The following is a 19,483-nucleotide window of genomic DNA, read 5'->3' as shown; positions in this document are numbered from 1 at the left end:
GTAAGACAAAAGCAGATTTCACACTGTACTTTTGGAGTGGCTAAATTTTATTCATAAACTAGAGTAGCCTTTGGTGCTATAACCAAAGAAATCACATGAAGAAAGCCTGCCAATTGCCACCACAAAACAGTCTTACTTAATTGTCCCTATCTTTATTGTATCTAGGAGTGTGGCCTATAGCTGGCACTGCAGTTTTAAAACACATGAGAAAGGGTCACATTCTAAAGTCACTCAAGAAATACAAACAAAAGTTCTTCATCATTCAATTTATTACATGTATGAATATTAACATCTCATGGTATCCCATCTAATTCAATCAAAACCAACAAAGGAAAGTTAACCATGTTTTTCATATGAACATTCTTACACAGAATCCCTGTAACTTAAAATAGAAATATGTTCATCTGCAGTAAATTGACAATTTGAAAAATATTTTCTAAAAAAATCACTTTTAGTACTTAAATATATTTGTTAATTGCTGATGGCATCAGTATCCGAGTCCAAGAATAAGCATTACTGTTTTATTACGTACTTTCCAAAAATGGATAGGGATGATTCTAGCTGGAGATACATATCTATATGTAAGCACATAAGTCCTACTGTTTCATATTTTTTTTTTTTAAACTCTGGCTTCTCTATTTGAGAAAAACTAAGTTTGAACTTTGCTTCTTGAAGTCCTGGGAAGCTACTAGAAAAAAAACATCTCACATTAAGGTTGCTGTTGAGTTCCATTCTTACCCAATAAAAGTATAGAAACACTGTCTTTATTTGATGGTGTGCATAAATATTACACTCCATGGATAGCAAAAATATTTTTATTTATAATTTACAGTTCACAAGTGAAAATCGTACATTTTTACACATACAATTTCATTTTGTTAAATTTGCACTCATCTACAGAACTTTCACACAACAAGCACCTGAAACTGTGCAGGCAGTAGGAAATGCAAATACTAAAATGTATTTATTAACCAAATGATAGCTGAAGGCCCTGCCTCAGCTAGACAATTTATATAGATATATGTCTATATATACATAAAAAATTCACCTTCTAGATCCAACAGCAGCTTTTGTTAAAAAAACAATACCATACCTTTCTCATTTTATTTAAACTGACTCAACTGTATCATTTTCTGTTTTAATTTCAGTGGGTGTTGCTACACTTTCTTCGGAACAGGCTGGTGGGGCATCAATTTGCTCTTCCTTAACTTTGGGACTTTCACAGGGTTCTTGTAATTCGTTTTTGACAATGTTCAACATAATGTTCAAAGGGTTTTCAACTGGTGTCTTGCTGGGAGATGGTGTACAATCAAAAGAAGATGTCTACAAAATGAAAATCCCTATAAGTACTAATGAAGGTTCAAATCATATTAAGTAACAGTTTTATAAGACCCTTAGTTCGGACAAAGAAACGTATCACATTCAACTACAATGCTTGCTTTCCATAAGCTAATAACACTGATCATTCAGTATGCACATTAACATAACACTACTAAAATAAGTTAGACAGGCTTCAGTATTTAACTGTTATAGAGGATAACCTTATTTGGACTTTGGGAATTTGCATGTCTATATGGATTTTAAATACTCAAAATCTTTAAAATCTACACATCAAAAAAATACCCTAGGAAACACTAATCTTCTAGTGATCTAAATAAATAATCTATATCAAACACAATATCAGTAGGCAACATGTTCTACTGATTTAGAAGTCAGGGTACAAATATAACAGATTGAATTTCTAAGGCTACTGGAGTGGTATATTTATAATTTATGTCATCACTTAATACTAGAGCTTGGGAGATGAATCACTGGATGAAAGTGCTTGCCATGCAACTGTAAGGACCTGAGTTCAAATCTGCAGAACTCATAAAATTCGGATACACAAGAGAATCCCTGGGAACTTGCAGACCAGCTAGCCTGGTATAATCACAATAAAAACAAATAATTCAAGGGCAGTCAGAGACTAACACGGAACGTTGTCCTCTGACCTCCATATATGTGCAACTAGCATTCAAAGACATGAATGCAGACACAATAAGGTTCTGTTGTTTTTTTTTTTGTTTTTTAATTTTGAGGTGGTCTCTATGTGGTCCTGGCTATCCTGGAACTCACTATGTTCAGACCTGGGTGGTCTGAAATACGAAAGATCCTCCTGCCTCTCAAGTGCTGGGATTAAAGGCATGTGCCACCACACCCAGCCTAAAGTGTCATTCCTCTACTAGGTGACTAGACAATACATACAAAAAAAAATTAGTAAATTCTTCCCAGGGCCCTAGAAACTTAGTGCCATTGTGGTCCTTCTCATCTCAACATTTCTCTGATGGTCCAATAAAAGTTATGAAGATTCAGGTAAATAGAAAGCAAGACCAAAACAATACTTCAAATTTTAATTATTTGTATTTTTATCAGTGACAAATCAATGTACATCAGAGGCTGTCTAATCCCAACATTTAATGAATAACCTACTATAAAAAATATATATAAAGATTAAAATTTGTTAATATAAATAAATATATACAATATCTAAAAATAACTTACATTTTGATAATCTTCATAACACGATGGATGGTAAATCTGAAGAAAAAAAATAGCTATTCACATGCATGTTCATTTCTAATACGTTCTGAAATATTTTTTCCTTTAAATTTTAAATCAAAGGTTGATAAAAATCATTTGGTCAAAAAAATTAAGTAAAACACAAACTTACTTTTCACTTATCTCTCTTTAAACTTGGCTTTGTGGACTTAAAATGTCTAGCCTTGTTTTCAAGAGAATAACAGTTTTAATGGTGAAATGCAGTGTAGTTAGGCAGAAATCTACTTCTGAGTCTAGCATCACACTCATATGGCCTGCTACACAAGGTTAAGTGTAGAACCATATGGTTGCTAGGATGCTTCCAAAGGAAACATTCTGACTTTTTAAAATCCAGTTATTATTTCCACTGACCAAAAAACCCAGAAAGGATGATGAATCATCTTCAAAATGTAAGTTTAGTTTACTCTAACACATGAACTTTAGTACTTCCTTATAAAATAAAGAACTGGAATTAGCCGGGCGTTGGTGGCGCACACCTTTAATCCCAGCACTTGGGAGGCAGAGCCAGGCGGATCTCTGTGAGTTCGAGGCCAACCTGGTCTACAAAGCGAGATCCAGGAAAGGCGCAAAGCTACACAGAGAAACCCTGTCTTGAAAAACAAAAAAAATAAATAACGAATTACCTTTCCGTCTACTCTAATAGCATTTTTTAAGTGCCATTCCTCCTCCTCTTCATCCCAGTACTGTTCAAACTGTTCTTGACAGATTTCACAACTCTAAAATAGAATCATGTAAAATCAAATGTACATTGTCCATTAAAGTAAAAACAAACATTTTAAGTTAAGTAAGAAATATAAAATTTGAAGCAATGTCCAATAAATAATTGGATTGTGCCAACCTTCCACATAAAAGGTTAATAACATTTCACTATTGTTAGTCACTGATGGCATCTAACCCACATTAGTCATGAAACAGCCACAATTGTTTTTTGGCAGGGTTTGCTTTTGTTTTCAAAAACAAAAAGCTTAGAAGAAATTCTTTTATATTTGTTAACAACAATGTCTCATGTAGGCCAGACTGGCATCCAATTCTGTATGCTGGGCCTACTCTTGAATACCTGATCTCTGTACTACCAAGCTTGAGCAAAAACATAAATGTGTGTAAAGCAAGTGAAGAACACTGCCAGGGAATTCAGACACCATTCTATTACCTCAACTGCTCCAGCTGGTCCAGCAGGAACACTTTGGAACTCCTTTTCTTTAGCAGCCTCCTGAGTTTTGAGGACAACCTCTTCATGAACTTTTTCAAAAAACTGGCTTTTTGCACGTTCTTCCAGATCAGCTATTTCTTCAAATTCTATCCAGTCCTTAAAAAGGAATTGATGTACAGGATTATGTTTATTAATGTTCAAGCTTTTACTGCTTTGTCTTCACTGTAATCCACTGAACATTAAGGGTACATTTTCATACAATATGCTCTGTTGTTATTTTAATGTATTTGTTTTTGAAGCCCTGTAACTAATATTTTTTTTTTTTTTTTTTTTGGCAACAGGGTCTCCTATTAACTCTACAGGTACCACTAACTTAAGATAAAATAATTTTTCATTTAAATTTTTTTGGAGCTGGAAAGATGACTCAGTGATTAAGAGCATTTTTTGCTCTTGCAGGACCAGGATTCAGTTCTCAGCACTAACATAGGCTCATGAACATTTGTTAACTCCAGTTCCAAGGGGTCCAACACCCTCTTTTGGCCTCCTCAAGCACTGCCTGCATGTAGTGCACAGCATGCAAACATATTCTATTCCAGTTTAAAAAATAAAGTTCTAAGTAATAATAGTACGTATAACAAGGAAAAATTAGAAAATTGTATTTTTTAAAGATTTATTGTTTTTAATAATGTGTATATCTGTGTATGTGCACATGGGTGCAGTGCCCAAGGAAGCTACATGTATCGGATCCTATGGAGCTGGAGATGTAGGCAGGATTCTCATATGCAAAAATAATAAATCTAAAAAAAGTCTATATTCTACAGATCAAATTTTACTCAGAAAATTTATGTTAACTTCCAGCAATTATTTAAACTGATATACTTCAGAATATAAATGACATCTAGGTAACTCAGAAGCATATGGATTACTTACTGTTAAACTGTAGTACCAACGTCTATGAGTGACTTTTCTGCTAACATCTTTCTCAGTTCTATTTTGCCGATAATGCCAGTCCAAGTGATCTGCATAAACATCTGTCTGGGATGTCGTAAACCTCATTCCACAAGAGTAACACTGAATCCCAGTGTACAGCCGGTTTATAACACTGTCATAACGTCTATTTTGAAAAAGAAAGTCTTTCAATTTTGAGAAATGACAATGCTTAAAAACAAATTACAAATACTTAAGTTTTCCATATCTTAACAGGAATCAAACCAGAAAGATTTAAGTGAAGGTTAGTGTGTCACTGACCCTTTTTACTTTAACTCTGGTTAAATGTCAAGAAACATGGAGCGTACTTTCTTATGAATTTGCCTTGGTTTCTTATTTCCTTTTGGCTAAAAGTGGAATAACCCTAAAGGCTAGCTAAAAAGGCAATAGCTATTCTTCTGCTTAGTATGGAGTCACTATCAATATATAGAAGACATGACAAATAGAGATATGGCAAGAAAGTTTACCTCCCTACAGTTTCAATGCTCTGAATAATTCAAATGTTCTACTCCAGTTTAAAAAAGTTAAAAGTTCTAAGTAACAATAGTATGCATAAAAAAATAAAAAAAATCATTATTTGTAAAGATTTATTGTTTTTAATATGTCTGTCTGTCTGTGTATATGCACACATTTGTATATGTGCACATGGATGCAGATGCCCAAGGAGGCTAGAGATTTCAGATTCCATGGAGCTTAAGATGCAGGTTATGAACCATCTGATGTGGGTGCTCGGAATCAACTCAGGGACTTTGGAAGAGCAGTATGTGCTCTAAACCACTAAGCCATCTCTCCAGCCCCTAATGTTTGCATTCTTATTTATATACATTTGTTCCTTGCTATCTGAAAGTAGAACATGATGGCTCACACTCGTAATCCCAACACTCAAGAGTTCAAAGCCAGCTTAGGCTAAAGAGACATCTCAAAAAAGAAAGAAAATGATGATAAAAAGAAAGATTAAAGATTAAAAACATGAATACATAATATTAGTGCCTAATATTAAACTTGAGCAGTGGGATTCAAGCCACTTTATCTAAATAATTGACTCTAATATTAGATCAAAAGGCCAGTGTGATAGCTCACAGATAAAGGTATTTATCACACAAGCTTGATGGTGTAAGTTCAATGCCCAGAATCCACAGTGGAAGGAGAGAACCAACTCCCAAAGTCACCCTCTAACCTACACAAACACATGCATGTACCTCCACTCTTACACATACACATTATACATGTACACAAGCACATGCACATTAATAATAAAAATGTAAAAACAGATCACATACTGCTTCAATTCTTCAATTGTAAAATTAGTAAGATCTGGAACATCTTGATCTTCATTCTGATCCTCCTCCTCTTCAGGGGGAGGCTGAGCAACAGCCTCATTTACCTCTGCAGTTGAGAAGATAAATTTTTCAATACTACATTCCCTGTGTTCTTTGTAGCAAAACAGTGGTTACTAATATATAGAGAGAAATCTATCTGGTATAAGTACATCTGATATGAAGTTTACTGGCCAAGGAACCTAAAAAAATTTCTTAAAATTTTGTTTCCTCAACATTCAAATTATTTTCAAACCAAACTAATACAGATGGACTAGTAAAAATTGGCACATTAACATTTGCAGTAATGTTTACTAACTAAAACAACCATGGGCCATGAAGATAGTTCAATCTTTAGATACTGTTAAAATTTTTACTATAACCCAATTACATTTGGTTTTCAAAAAATACCACAAACAATTCAATTATTCAACTATGGAAATTTACCATAACTTATTATACCCCATAATGTATCTATAACTTAATTAAGGTTGGTGTATATGAAGTATATAACCATACTCACGTGCTGTAGCTGAATCAGTCTGTGACAATTTGAGAATTCCTGTTTTTAGCAGTTTTGAAAACAATTCATTTACATCCACCTGACTGAGATGATTATCAGGATATGCCTTAGGAAGACCTCCTTTTAAAAAAAAACAGTAACATTCTTAAACATAAAGATTCATATTAAGCATTTTTTTTCAAAGTTGAAGCTCTCTTCAAGATATTCGACCAACAATACATCCTTTTAATAACGGGTTTAATTATTTAAGAGGTTTAAATAAATACTATTTGTAAGGCAATGAGATATTATTTGGTACAACATACAGTATTTGAGGGGTGGTAGGGGAAAAGCATATCTGCCATACTCTTTTAAGGATGAACTTTACTAAATTCCTCAAGCATAATGCCTTTCATGCAGCAAATGAACAAGAACAAAACTAAAAGGAAAGGGCATTTTTGTTACTTTCAATTAACAAATATTAAGAGAACCTGAAAGACAGCTTCCTAATAATAGTTCATACTTCTTGAAAAAACAAGTAGAACTTAAAAAAAATACACACAAGGCCTCATCCAATATTCCCAACCAAGAAGAACAAAATGTCATTCCCTCTTCAACACTGTTCTCCCTTGATTATATGTATAACCCAATATTCTGGAAGGCAGAAGAAAATCTGTAGTTTTTCCATGTATGTTATTAACCTCAATTTAATAATTTTTTCCAATGAATTTTATTTGGGGTGTGTGTGTATGTGTGTACCTAAGTGCAAGTGCCCATAGAGGCTAGAGGCACTGGATCTGCCTGGAACTGAAGTTGCACTACAGGTAGTTACGAGCTGCCTAACTGTGGGTAATGGGAACTGAACCTGGGTCCTCCACAAGGGCAGAATGCATTCTTAAATTCTAAGCCATCTTTCTATCCACAGCAAAATTTTTATACAACAAAAACTAGTTTCTAAAGGAAAATATATGGCAAGTCACAAAATATTTTCACACATCTCATTTTTCTTTTAAGAAAAAAATTCCCAAGAATATTGACACTACTCTTTTTTTATAGAGGGAAAAAAAAAACTGAATGACAGGGACGCTTGTTTATGCCTGGCCCAACCACAACTATGGGTGTGTGTGGGGGGGGGGGGGGGGGGTTGCTATCTAATCCTAATTGTCCATCTAGAAATTGAAAGATTACGTATTACATTCAAACTGACACAACTTTAAGAACTACTTCATAAAATACAGTTTCATTAAAACTCCTTCGTTTGTAAGTTATGAAAAATTCTTTAAAAAATTTGTGAAGCCAGTACCAATACTATGTTAAAAGTACCATTTGTTTGGAGGTTTGTTTTGCTTTGAGGGTTATAGTTTTACTTTGGGATGTTTTTGTGTGTGATAGGGGTACTAGGGGTACTTGGGATAGAACTCTTGCCTTCGTACATGCTAGGCAAGAGAGCTATCACCAAAAACCACACTCTAGTTCCAAAAGCATATATTTGAAAAAGCTTAGAAATGTATGTTTTGTCTGGCAGTGCTCAGGCTTGAATCCAGGGCTCATTCACGCTAGGTAAGTGATGTGCTCCAACACTGAACTATATTATATCCCCAGGCCTTATGATTTAGAAATTAAAACAAGTATCACAACAGTATATAATTCAGAGTATATACATATATGTGTATATATATATATATTATATATACATACACACACACACACATACACTTCCCATTTACCACAAGTAAAATTAATTTTAAAATGCATTATTAGTTACGACTCACTCTGAAGTAACAAAAATGCCTATCAGGGGACCTGGCTAAGAAATTAGTTGTTTTTTTTTCTATTTGTGCACCTACTAAAAACTTATAAATGAATAATTTTATTATGAGGTATTAACATTTATTTACTGGATCATAACACATCCATACATAGCCTATCACCACAAAATTATCATTCCTCTAGCCACTTCCAAGCCTCCACTCAATAGGTTTCCTTCCCTGACGGTCTGTATGTCCAGCCTAATCATCTCTAGCTGTAAAATGAGGTTTGCATGACCATCTGTCAAACAATATAAACTCAGAGGATAAAAACTCTTCAGCCAGATTAAATTTCTATTACTTGATCATAATCTCTCAAAAGTGCCACTGAACAAAACAAGCTATGTCTTTTGAAAATATCACAGTTCAGAAGAACATACCTGAAGGATTTTGAATAAAAGCTCCAGGATTCTGTGGATGAACTGGTAAAAATTGTTGTCCTTGGCCAAATGCTACTGGCTGAGCAACACCAGTCAGAACCTTTAAGATAAATGTTAATTTTAAGAACATTCTACAGTAAAAATTTTAACATTCTTATCACATAAGAATTTTCAGCCGGGCAGTGGTGGTGCACCCCTTTAATCCCAGCACTTGGCAGGCAGAGGCAGGCGGATCTCTGTGAGTTCGAGGTCAGCCTGGGCTACAGAGTGAGTTCCAGGAAAGGCACAAAGCTACACAGAGAAACCCTGTCTCAAAAAACCACCACCACCAAAAAAAAAAAAAAAGAATTTTCACAAATGTCCTAAGGTCCAAGGTCTGTGATTAAACTAAAGATTTAAAAAGTAACAGATGGTTTACTTCCACAAACTGTAACACCTTCTCCTATCTGTCTCAGAGTCATAAGGATCTGAGAATGAGTTAAAACGTCCTTTAAAAGGCATGGTCCCAGCACTCAGGAGGTAGAGGGAGGACTCTGACTTCAAGGCCAGCCTGATCTACAAAGAGAGTTCCAGGACAGCCAGAGCTGCACGAAAAAACCCTATGGGGGATGGGAGAAAGACTTCCTTCAAAGTATAAAGAAAGCAGCCGGGCGGTGGTGGCGCACGCCTTTAATCCCAGCACTCGGGAGGCAGAGGCAGGCGGATCTCTGTGAGTTCGAGGCCAGCCTGGACTACCAAGTGAGTCCCAGGAAAGGCGCAAAGCTACACAGAGAAACCCTGTCTCAAAAAAAAAAAAAAAAGTATAAAGAAAGCATGCAAATATAAGGTACCCATAAACTAGCTGTGTGACCTATGCTACACAAGTCACTTTACCCTGGAGGTGCTTTTCCTTATTTACAAATGGGAGAACAGGCATCCAGAGATAAAACCTTTACATAATCATAGGGGCTAGTTAGCAAAGCTGAAGCCAGAATTCCTAACCTTGGCCTTTTTCCAGTAAAAAATGTTTCAACCAGGTATGAAAAAAAAAAGCAAAGAAAAACTGTTTGATGTAGCAATGTGAACTTCAAGCAGTTATTCTGCTTTGCCATCATTTTTTCGATAAGGTTATAGCTGAGTTCAAAGTAGATTACAAAAGTCAAAGGGAATTATGAACAAAACTAACAAACAAAAAACAGCTGGGAATACCTGTAATCCCATCACCTGAGAGGTTAAGACAGGTCAACTGTCTTGAGTATAAGGCCAGCTTGGACTATACAGTTTTGAGTTCTGGGGCAGCCTAGACTACAGAGTTGAGACCCTACCTACAGAAAAATAAGCAAGACTACAGGTCTAAATATGGCTTAGTGACACATCATCTGCTGAGAACCCCTGAGTTCAAACTCCAGAACTATAAAAGATAAAGATTACAATAAATTTATGAAATTAGTACTGTACTAACATCCAAATCTAGTGTTTGGCATTTAATTATGTAAATAAATATTTCTTAATAAATCTTGTTCACTATCCATGTGACTTCTCAATGGTGTACACAACACACACACAAATAAAATATAATAACACCAATTCTATACATCACAGAAAAAAGATTAAACAAAATACAATTATATAACATCTAGTTATATACCTGGTTATAACAATTTTGGTGCCTATTCTGGAACTCACTCTGTAGCCCAAGCTGGCCTTGAACTCACAGAGATGAGATCCCCTGACTCTGCCTCCCGAATGCTGGGATTAAAGGCGTGCGCCACCACCGCACGGCAATAGTATTTCTTTTAAGGAAATACAAAACTTATTTACTTAACAGGCAGGACAACCTTTTTTTTTTTGAGACAAGGTTTCTCTGTGTAGCTTTGGAGCCTGTCCTGGAACTCACTCTGTAGACCAAGCTGGCCTCTGAACTCACAGAGGTCCGCCTGCCTCAGCCTCCCTCCCTGAGCTGAGATCAAAGGCATGGGACACTACGCCTGGCAACAACTGTTTTTTTGTTTTGTTTTGTCTTTTTATACAAATTAGTGGAAATGAACAGAAGACTTACAAAAAAATGTAGAATGTGCTTTAAAGATTCTTATTTTTTCAATGCAATCCTACTACTATAAAATGAACTGTCCTAGCAGACTATCAGCTACGGGAAAGGAAGTAAATTTAATCAAGAATAAATTCAGCAAGCAAATAAAAATAGTCAGGAATCAACTGATAGAAAATATATTGTGAACCCACTGCTTAAGACTACTTTAATACACATTTTTTTAAATGTATGTAAAAGCCAAGTGTGGTGGCTCATGACTTTAATCCCAGCACTTAGAAGGAAGAGGCAGGCAGATCTCTGAGTTGAGGTCAGCCTGGTCTACATAGCTGAGTCCCAGGTCTCAAAAACAAAGTGTGCCGGGCAGTAGTGATGCACACCTTTAATTCCAGCATTCAGGAGGCAGAGGCAGGTAGATCTCTGTGAGTTCAAGGCCAGCCTGGTCTAGAGAGCAAGTTCCAGGAGAGCCAGTACAAGACAGAGAAACCTATCTTGAAAAAAAAAAAAGAGAGAGAATTCAAGGCCACCTGAACTACACAGTAAGCTCCAGCTGGCTTGACCTACAAATAACACTCTTCTAAAACAAGAATGCACAAGTACACAGACAAATGACTATACACATCAATACGACTACAATATATTTAGAAAGCAGATAACAAGTTGGCTTTGTTGACATTAATATCAAGTCATTGTATGCAACTACAGTTAACTAAATAAGTGGCAAAAATTAAAAAAAATTACAAAAGTATGTATAACATTTATTATCTCAGACTAAGGAAATATTTAGTCAAAAAACAGTATAAGAAAATCAGCTCTAGTGATTTCTTTAAAGTGTATCAGGACTCGCCAGGTGGTGGTGGCACACGCCTTTAATCCCAGCACTTGGGAGGCAAAGGCAGGCGGATCTCTGTGAGTTCGAGGCCAGCCTGGTCTATAGAGCGAGATCCAGGAAAAAAGTTTATCAAGGCTCAATAGCTGTTCAGGGTAGTGGAGGTCTATAAAACATCATATTAGCATTAAAAAACAAAAAAAAAGAATTCAACAAAAGTGCAGTAAGGCCAGCAAAATGGCTCACTGGGTAAAGGTGCTTGTCAGGAAGACTGATGATCCCTGGTACCCACATGGGTAGGAGAGAAGTGAGTCCCATAACTTTTCCTCTGCCTTCCACATGCTCACCGAGTCACATGCACACAAATAAACATACAAACACACAAAATAAAAATGCATTTTTTTTTTTACGTAAAAAATTAGCTCAGCAGCAAGTAGAGTGCTTGTCTATCACACACAAGCCTTTGTTGAATCCCCAGTGCTGGAAACAATGAGCACACCTATAATCCCAGCACCCCATAGGTGGAGACAGAGGAGAATCAGGTTCCAAATCACCCTCTGGTACAGAGTTCAAAAAATAATCAAGGCTAAATGAGACCTTATCACAGAAAAAAAATAAGGACTGGAGAGATGGTTCAGTCATTAGAAGTACTTCCTGCTCTGCTCTGCTCTTCCAGAGGACCTGAGTTCAGTTTCCAGCATTCACAGGAGGCAGCACACAAGGACTCCAATGTGCTGTGTCTGACCTCTACAGGCACCCCCGCACACACAAAGACAGGGGTATACACACAAAATTAAAATACAATCTTCTTTGTTTTGTTTTTGTTTTTTGAGACAGAGTTTCTCTATGTAGCTTTGTGCCTTTCCTGGAACTCACTCTGTAGCCCAGGCTGGCCTGGAACTCAGAGATCCGCCTGCCTCTCTCTGCCTCCCTAGTGCTTGGAATTAAAGGCATGCGCCTCCACCACCACCACCTGGCTAAAATACAATCTTTTTTTAAACAAAGTAAGTGTACATATACACTGAGAGGAAAGGAAGATATAAAGAGTAAAACTGCAACAGTTCAGTGTCTTGGGAGAATGCAAATTTCAACCCCAAAAAAACCTCTCATCCCACTTTCCTAATATATAGGTGTCGGAAGTACATTAAGAACTTATACCATAAAATACATTCTTAAAGCTTTCCCCAAATATTAGAAACAATTTTAAAAAGTTAACCCAACCTTGACTTACCAGAGAATTTGAGAGAAGCCTAGACTATACAACTTTATCTCAAAAATAAATTTACTTACCTACATATAATTACCACAGAATAACTAAAATAGCTTACCTGTTGAGATGTCTGAATATTTCCTACTGACATTGGAGTTGGTAAATTGCCGAAGTTTCCAAACTGAGAACTCTGAAGATTCTTTTCATCAAAATAGTGTCCTGAAGCTCTGTTAAGGGGATTTGGGAAATTCTGGTTTCCAGGGCCATGAGGTCCATTAAAATTTGGTCCTTGAGGTGTATCAAATATTTGTTCGTGTCTTTGGAACTGTAGTCCTTGAGATGGAACATTAAAAGCATTGCCAGGTGGATCATTATATGGGCCAGTCTGATTGAAAGATTCAAGCCTTTGTGAAGGATGATTGTCAAATCGGGTACCTTGCAGACCAAGAGGAATATCAAATCTTGATGCTTGCTGGTGTTGTGGCCCATCAAATCTTTGAGGTACACTATCAAATCTTGGTTGAACCTGCTGTCCAGGTGGCCCATCAAATCTCTGTGGACCTGGCTGACCAGTTCTTTCAAATCTAGGACCTGGCTGGCCATGTAATCCATCAAATCTTGGCAAAAGTGATGGCTGACCTGGCTGTCCATCAAACCTTAAAGAGTGACAACCTTCAAATCTTGGACCACCTTGACCCAGAGGCCCTTCAATTCTCAGGCCACCTCCTGGTACAGGACCCTCAAACCTCATTCCACCTCCTTGTTGAACTAAAGGTCCTTCAAACCTGATCCCAACCCCTGGTTGGCCATGTGGGCCCTCAAACCTAAGGTTCCCACCTAGTTGATTATGTCCTTCAAATCTCAGACCAGCTACAGACTGACCATGGGGACCCTCAAACCTCATTCCAACTCCTTGCTGTAGCAAAGGGCCCTCAAATCTGATAGCACCACCTGGCTGACCATGAGGGCCATCAAACCTAATTGCTGCCCCTGATGGACCATGACCCCCCTCAAATCTAAGTCCACCTACAGGCTGACCTCGAGGATTATCAAATCTAAGACTGCCCACAGGCTGTCCATGAGGGCCCTCAAACCTCAGACCACCCACAGGTTGACCACGATGTCCTTCGAACCTGAGACCACCCACAGGCTGACCCCCTGGTCCTTCAAATCGCAAACCACCTGTAGATCCCTCAAACCTCAGACTAGGTGAACCTTCAAATCGAAAACCGCCTCCTCCTCCTTGACCAATTGGCCCTTCAAACCGCAGAGGTGTCCCTACTGGTCCTGGAGGACCTTCAAATCTCAAAGGGCACCCACCTCCTAACTGACCTTGTGGTCCTTCAAATCTCATAGGGCCTCCTCCCCCCATTTGTCCTGGTGACCCATCAAACCGAAGAGAACCTGGTGTAGGAGGTCCATCAATTCTAGGGCTTAATTTATTAGGTCCTTCAAAAATCATCTTGGCTGGGCCATCTCGCGTCACAGATGGCCTACCAGGTCCATCAAATAATGGTCGGTCTTCAGCTAAAGCTGTAAGCCGCTGATTTGTATCAAGGCCAGCAAATCTTGATGCTGGGCCATCTACAAATGGTTTATCTGAATCTTCATATCTAGGTCGCTTAAGTGGAAAACGATCATTGAATGGAGATCTCTGCTCCTCTCGTACACCTTTTAAAAAGGAAAATAAACATCTTCACTAAAATTAAATTTACATCATATTTTCTATATAGTTACCTAAAAACTTATCAAAAGATATATCTCACTACATTATGGGTAGGGAAGAGACAGACAGCAACAGTAAGATGCCCTTTTGATTCAGATATACCGAAGGTTAAAAAAATTCCCATCCTGTCAAGATACTGTCATTTGACTTTGAGAGCAAGTTACTTAACATCTCTAGTTTTATTTCCTATTTGTAAAATTAGGATAATACATATTTCCTTGGGTTTTGTGAGGATTTAATCAAATTAAATATATAAAAAATAAAAACCTAGTGAAGTACCTGATATAACTGACCTTATAAATTAAGTCCCTTCCCTTTCCATGAGAGGGTGGGGGAAAGGCAACAAGATACACACACACATACACATACATACACACACACACACACATACACATACACACATACACACATACACACACACACACACACACAAACACACACACAGGAAGTCTGAACAGTGATAAGATCCAGCCCCACTTAGCTTGTTCATTTTCCCTTCACTGCTGTGTGATTCAATAGGCATAATCTCATTTAACTTTTTCTACCTTTAGCAGAGACTTGCTCGTCATGTCTTCTCCGGCCCTCATGGGGTGAAAGATTCTCAGCATAAGTACGACTCCCAGATATAGGAGAAAGACGTCTTGCTCTTTCACTAAATTGTTCTTTTCTGTCAAACTGTGCTCCACTATTCCTACTTGCATGTTTACTTTTGGATGGCTCACATTCTATTCCAGACAACAAGGCATCAGTCAAAGGGTAGTCAAAAATATCAGGATCTAAGAGATCAAGTCTTGGAAATGAATGCTGAACCTGTGTCCTTTTCAGTTTTGCTTTATGTTCATAGTAGGTTAATTCAGCATCAGATAAGAGAGGTTTCTTTTTTAATCCACCTTTATTTTCTTCTGTAGGACTATCCCGTACATTGCATCTATGTTTACCTTCTTGATACTGAAATAGCTGTCGAATTTGATGCACAACAACAAGGAACTCATCCTGTGTAATTTCACCAGAAGCTAAACGTTCACTCGTCTGCAGAAGAATGATAAAATGAAATGAAATATTTTAAATACGAAAAATACAAAAACCGACAAAAGAAAATGATTACACGAGATTGACCATAGTCACTACCTTTTGAAGTAATTCTCTTTTGCTTGCAAGAGTTAACTCTTTAGGAATCTGAAGATTGGCATCTACACTTAATCGATGTTGCTGTTTTGGGGTTCGAGGTGACAAGATTCCTTTAGTGCTTGACCAGCTCTCCCTATGCCTTAGATGAGGTGGTTTACTATGTTCATCACCCTGTTGTAAGCTGAAACAACAAGAGCAGTGTTACTTCAAAGTGTTTATTTAAAAAATAAAATTCCCAGGCTGTACTTAAGGATCCTTTAAGGATCTGGTTAAATAAAACAGGTACATAAAATTTTTTTATTTGAAAAAGCAAGCCAAATCGAGTAAGAATTTTGATTTTTAGAGGTTATGGATTTGATTCAGGGAGGAATGGTTGGTTGTCTGGCATATGCAAAGTCCCAGGTTTGACCCCTAACGGTGGTGGCGGCGGCGGCGGCAGCAGCAGCAACAGCAACCCACCCCACGATAACCCTGTCAAAAAAGATAAGCTGATGGAGTAGAATCATGAATTCAGGGACAGAATGGGCTAGACAAGTAGCATGTTCCAGGCCAGGTGGGGCTACATAGCTAGACCCTATAAAATCAATTAAAAACTAAAACCAAGCAACTTTGATGCTTGCATATAAACATACAACCTCAAGTAGATGAGTAAACCTTTCTAAACTCTCATGTTTCTATGAAATAGAAGGTATTCAACCCACTGGGTTGTTTTTCACAACTAGAAAAATAATAACATTCAATTAGTATTTTCTGATGTTTAAATTAAACTACCTTTAAAATGCATATTCTAAAGCCAGGAATAAAGGATCATACCTATAATCCCAGCATTCAGGAGGCTAAGGAAGACTGCCATGAGATGGAAGCCAGCCTGGGCTACTTAGTGAGTTCAAGCTAGCATGACAGTATGAGAACCTCACCTTAATAAAGTAAAAATACCAAAATAAAAATAATACATTTTGTATTTTACCAAAAACATCAGCAACATACCTTTTATTTTCTTCCCAACCAGATTTCCATCTTTTGGCAGACTTGGAGCTTTGCCAATTCTCTATATTCTCCTTTGGTTCAGCACCTGACTTCATAGAATGTTGACTTGCAGTTTCTTGCGGCCGATCCTCATCCATCTTTTTCAGCCGTCTGGGATCTCGAACATCCTGCTTAGTACTTCTCTTAACATTTCTTTCTTCCCTAGAAGGTGGTGGGAACTCCTCCATATGTGACTGTTTAAGTCCTGACTGACGCATCTTTCCAGCTTTGGGGGCCAAAGTTGGAGACATACTTCTTTGCCTTCGTTTGGGTGACCGTCTATCTCTTCTCTTCGGGGAATGTATAATTGGTGACCGAGACTTAGGTGACCTCGATCTTGATCTCTTCCGAGTACTTGATCTCCCTGGTTTTGTCCCCTGTTTTTCTAATTCTTCTGTAACCATGTCCTGTTTTTGCACAATGCCATTTATGATTTTACTTCTACTTCCAATCAGTCTGTGTTCAGATGATTTCATGTGCTCATCTTTATCCTTCTTTTCTGCAGTTTTTCTCTTTTCTTTTACATCTTCATCTTTGCCCTCAGCTTTATCCTGAAGATGCTTTTTTAATCGTGGATCTCTCTTGTTCATATCAGACAACCTGATACTTTCAGATTCTTGATTTTTCAAGTCTTTTGGGTGGGATAATTTGTTTTTCAAAGGTGATGGTGATTTAGATTTAGATTTAGATTTAGAATCTAACTGGTCAAGTTCTTTCTTGGTTATTCTTTCACTTGATTTACTTTTTTCTTGCTTGGATGAATTTAGTTTTTCAGAAGGTACAGTTTTACTTGTTTTAATATCAGACTGGTTTAATGTGTTCATTACAAATTCCTTCCTATGACTCTGTTCTTTGCCATGGGAAGAATGTTGGCTCATCCTGTTAAGACGGGGATCCCGGTTAGTTCCTTTCAAGTCTTGAATTTGTAAGGATGGACCTGGTCGGCTTTTGTCAGGTTGCACAGAAACCTGATGGGGAGTTTTAACAGTCATAGTGGGAATTTGTGAAACATGTAATTTAGATGGTGCTGATCCAGGACCCAAGTTGGCTGTCTCCTGCTGAACGCTAAGAGATACTGCCTGAAATACAAAAAATGTTCATGCTAAAACCATAACCCACGAAGAATATTTTATTTCCTTTTGTCATTATATAGACTACAGTCAAGATTAGAACATTTTCAATAAATCTACTTGCTCAGCCGGGCGGTGGTGGCGCACGCCTTTAATCCCAGCACTTGGGAGGCAGAGCCAGGCGGATCTCTGTGAGTTCGAGGCCAGCCTGGGCTACCAAGTGAGTTCCAGGAAAGGTGCAAAGCTACACAGAGAAACCCTGTCTCAAAAAACCAAAAAAAAAAAAAAAAAAAAACTACTTGCTCAATACTGCATTAACACTACACACTTTTTTGGGAGGGAGGGGAAAGGTGGTAAGGGTCTCACTATATAACCCAGGCTGGCCTAGAACACACACACAGACATCTGCCTATCTCTAGTTCCCAGTGCTGGAATTAAAGGCATGCATCACCAAGCATGGCAACACTCTATACTTCTAATGTATAAATATAATGAAGAGAGAGTCCAAGCACCTAAATGATCTTGCCTCTTACCAGATCTTTACTCTGTATTTTAGAATATAACTTCTAATACAGTAATTCTTCAAAATTATCCAAGATTCTAAACCAGACTGTAGTTCAAAAACAATTACATGACTAAACTCCAAATGCTCTGCACAAAAGGATTCCAATTAAACTTTGTCATAAAATGGTTTCTCTCAAAATGTTAATGAACTCATAAAAGTCTGTCTTCCTACACCTCAATCTCAAACTTGGATACTAAGTAAATATTAGTCTTTCATGAGTACAAATTCACATGCTCTCAGGTCTCTATATTTTTGTAAACTTTTAAAAATATGACTTGTTCATGAATTCACCACAATACACTTACTATTTTAGGACTAAAATATTAAATCTCTATTAAGACAATGGTAAAACAAAACTACAGTGCTACCCTGGTAAGAGTATATATTTGTTTTTCTAGTGTTTTGAGACATGCTGCCAGGCTGGCCTCAAACTTGCTATGTGACTAAGGATGATCCTGAACTTCTGATTCTCCTGCCTCTTGTCCCCAAGTGCAGATTACAGACTTCTACCATCATACCTGGTTGTTTGTAATAGGGTAATATACCAACTAAGGTACATATATTTGCATCCTCCTAAGATAGCAATTTCATAAAAAATATTGAGAAATAGAATACAGTTTATAAGCAAGTGTTTTATAAGGTTGTAAAATATTGGCTTAATATCAATTTTTTAAATAAGTAGGAAAAAAGAATCATCAATGAAATATTCGTATGTGAATTCTATTAACTTCCCTATTAGACCGTTTAAAGACTTAAATGTCAAATCTCCCCTACTTACCAGTTGTGCCTTAGCTTGTTCTAACTCAAGCTCCAGCTTTTTCTGCTGAAGTTCTAACAACTGTTTTTGTTTTGCAAGCAACTGTTGCCTTATTATTTGTTCTTGAGTAAGATTCTTTTGTATATCAGGTACAATCGGAGGAGTGGAGATACTGGGGGAACTGACCACTGTGCCAGGTGTTGAAGACTCCTCGGGCTATAAGAAAAGATACTTTTTAAGCAAAACATATCATAGCTAAGACTGCCAAAGGTCAACAAACTATCAACTTTACCTTACTATTATCCAAAGTCACAAATATTTAATCACACTTAAAAGTACACGTACGTGTACACATACACACATACACACACACACATGCTTAGGCATTTAAAATGGCAAACGTTA

The 19,483-nt window shown here is 37.2% G+C and overlaps 1 protein-coding gene across 2 annotated transcripts in view; it reads right to left on the bottom strand.

The window, feature by feature from the left end:
• Window positions 1–251: 251 nt before the first annotated feature.
• Pcf11 (PCF11 cleavage and polyadenylation factor subunit) overlaps window positions 252–19,483 on the bottom strand; it is a 25,399-nt gene continuing 6,167 nt past the window's right edge. The window contains exons 4-16 of one of the 2 annotated variants that reach the window (XM_052712512.1): window positions 19,100–19,294; window positions 16,648–17,765; window positions 15,661–15,841; window positions 15,078–15,561; window positions 12,925–14,477; window positions 8,742–8,841; window positions 6,575–6,694; window positions 6,016–6,121; window positions 4,679–4,862; window positions 3,749–3,904; window positions 3,222–3,314; window positions 2,542–2,577; window positions 252–1,323 (exon numbers count right to left, since the gene is read on the bottom strand). In XM_052712512.1, coding sequence (XP_052568472.1) covers window positions 1,108–1,323; window positions 2,542–2,577; window positions 3,222–3,314; window positions 3,749–3,904; window positions 4,679–4,862; window positions 6,016–6,121; window positions 6,575–6,694; window positions 8,742–8,841; window positions 12,925–14,477; window positions 15,078–15,561; window positions 15,661–15,841; window positions 16,648–17,765; window positions 19,100–19,294 — 4,542 coding nt within the window. In that variant the 3' untranslated portion in view covers window positions 252–1,107. The remainder of the gene's footprint in view (window positions 1,324–2,541; window positions 2,578–3,221; window positions 3,315–3,748; window positions 3,905–4,678; window positions 4,863–6,015; window positions 6,122–6,574; window positions 6,695–8,741; window positions 8,842–12,924; window positions 14,478–15,077; window positions 15,562–15,660; window positions 15,842–16,647; window positions 17,766–19,099; window positions 19,295–19,483) is intronic. The other variant, XM_052712513.1, reaches the window with a different exon arrangement.

Source organism: Peromyscus californicus, unplaced genomic scaffold, assembly GCF_007827085.1.
Source record: "Peromyscus californicus insignis strain IS unplaced genomic scaffold, ASM782708v3 Scaffold_4__1_contigs__length_199733344, whole genome shotgun sequence".
NCBI classification, from domain to species: Eukaryota; Metazoa; Chordata; class Mammalia; order Rodentia; family Cricetidae; genus Peromyscus; species Peromyscus californicus.
Note: the sequence above shows the minus strand (reverse complement) of the source record. Positions and strands in the feature narration are given on the sequence as shown.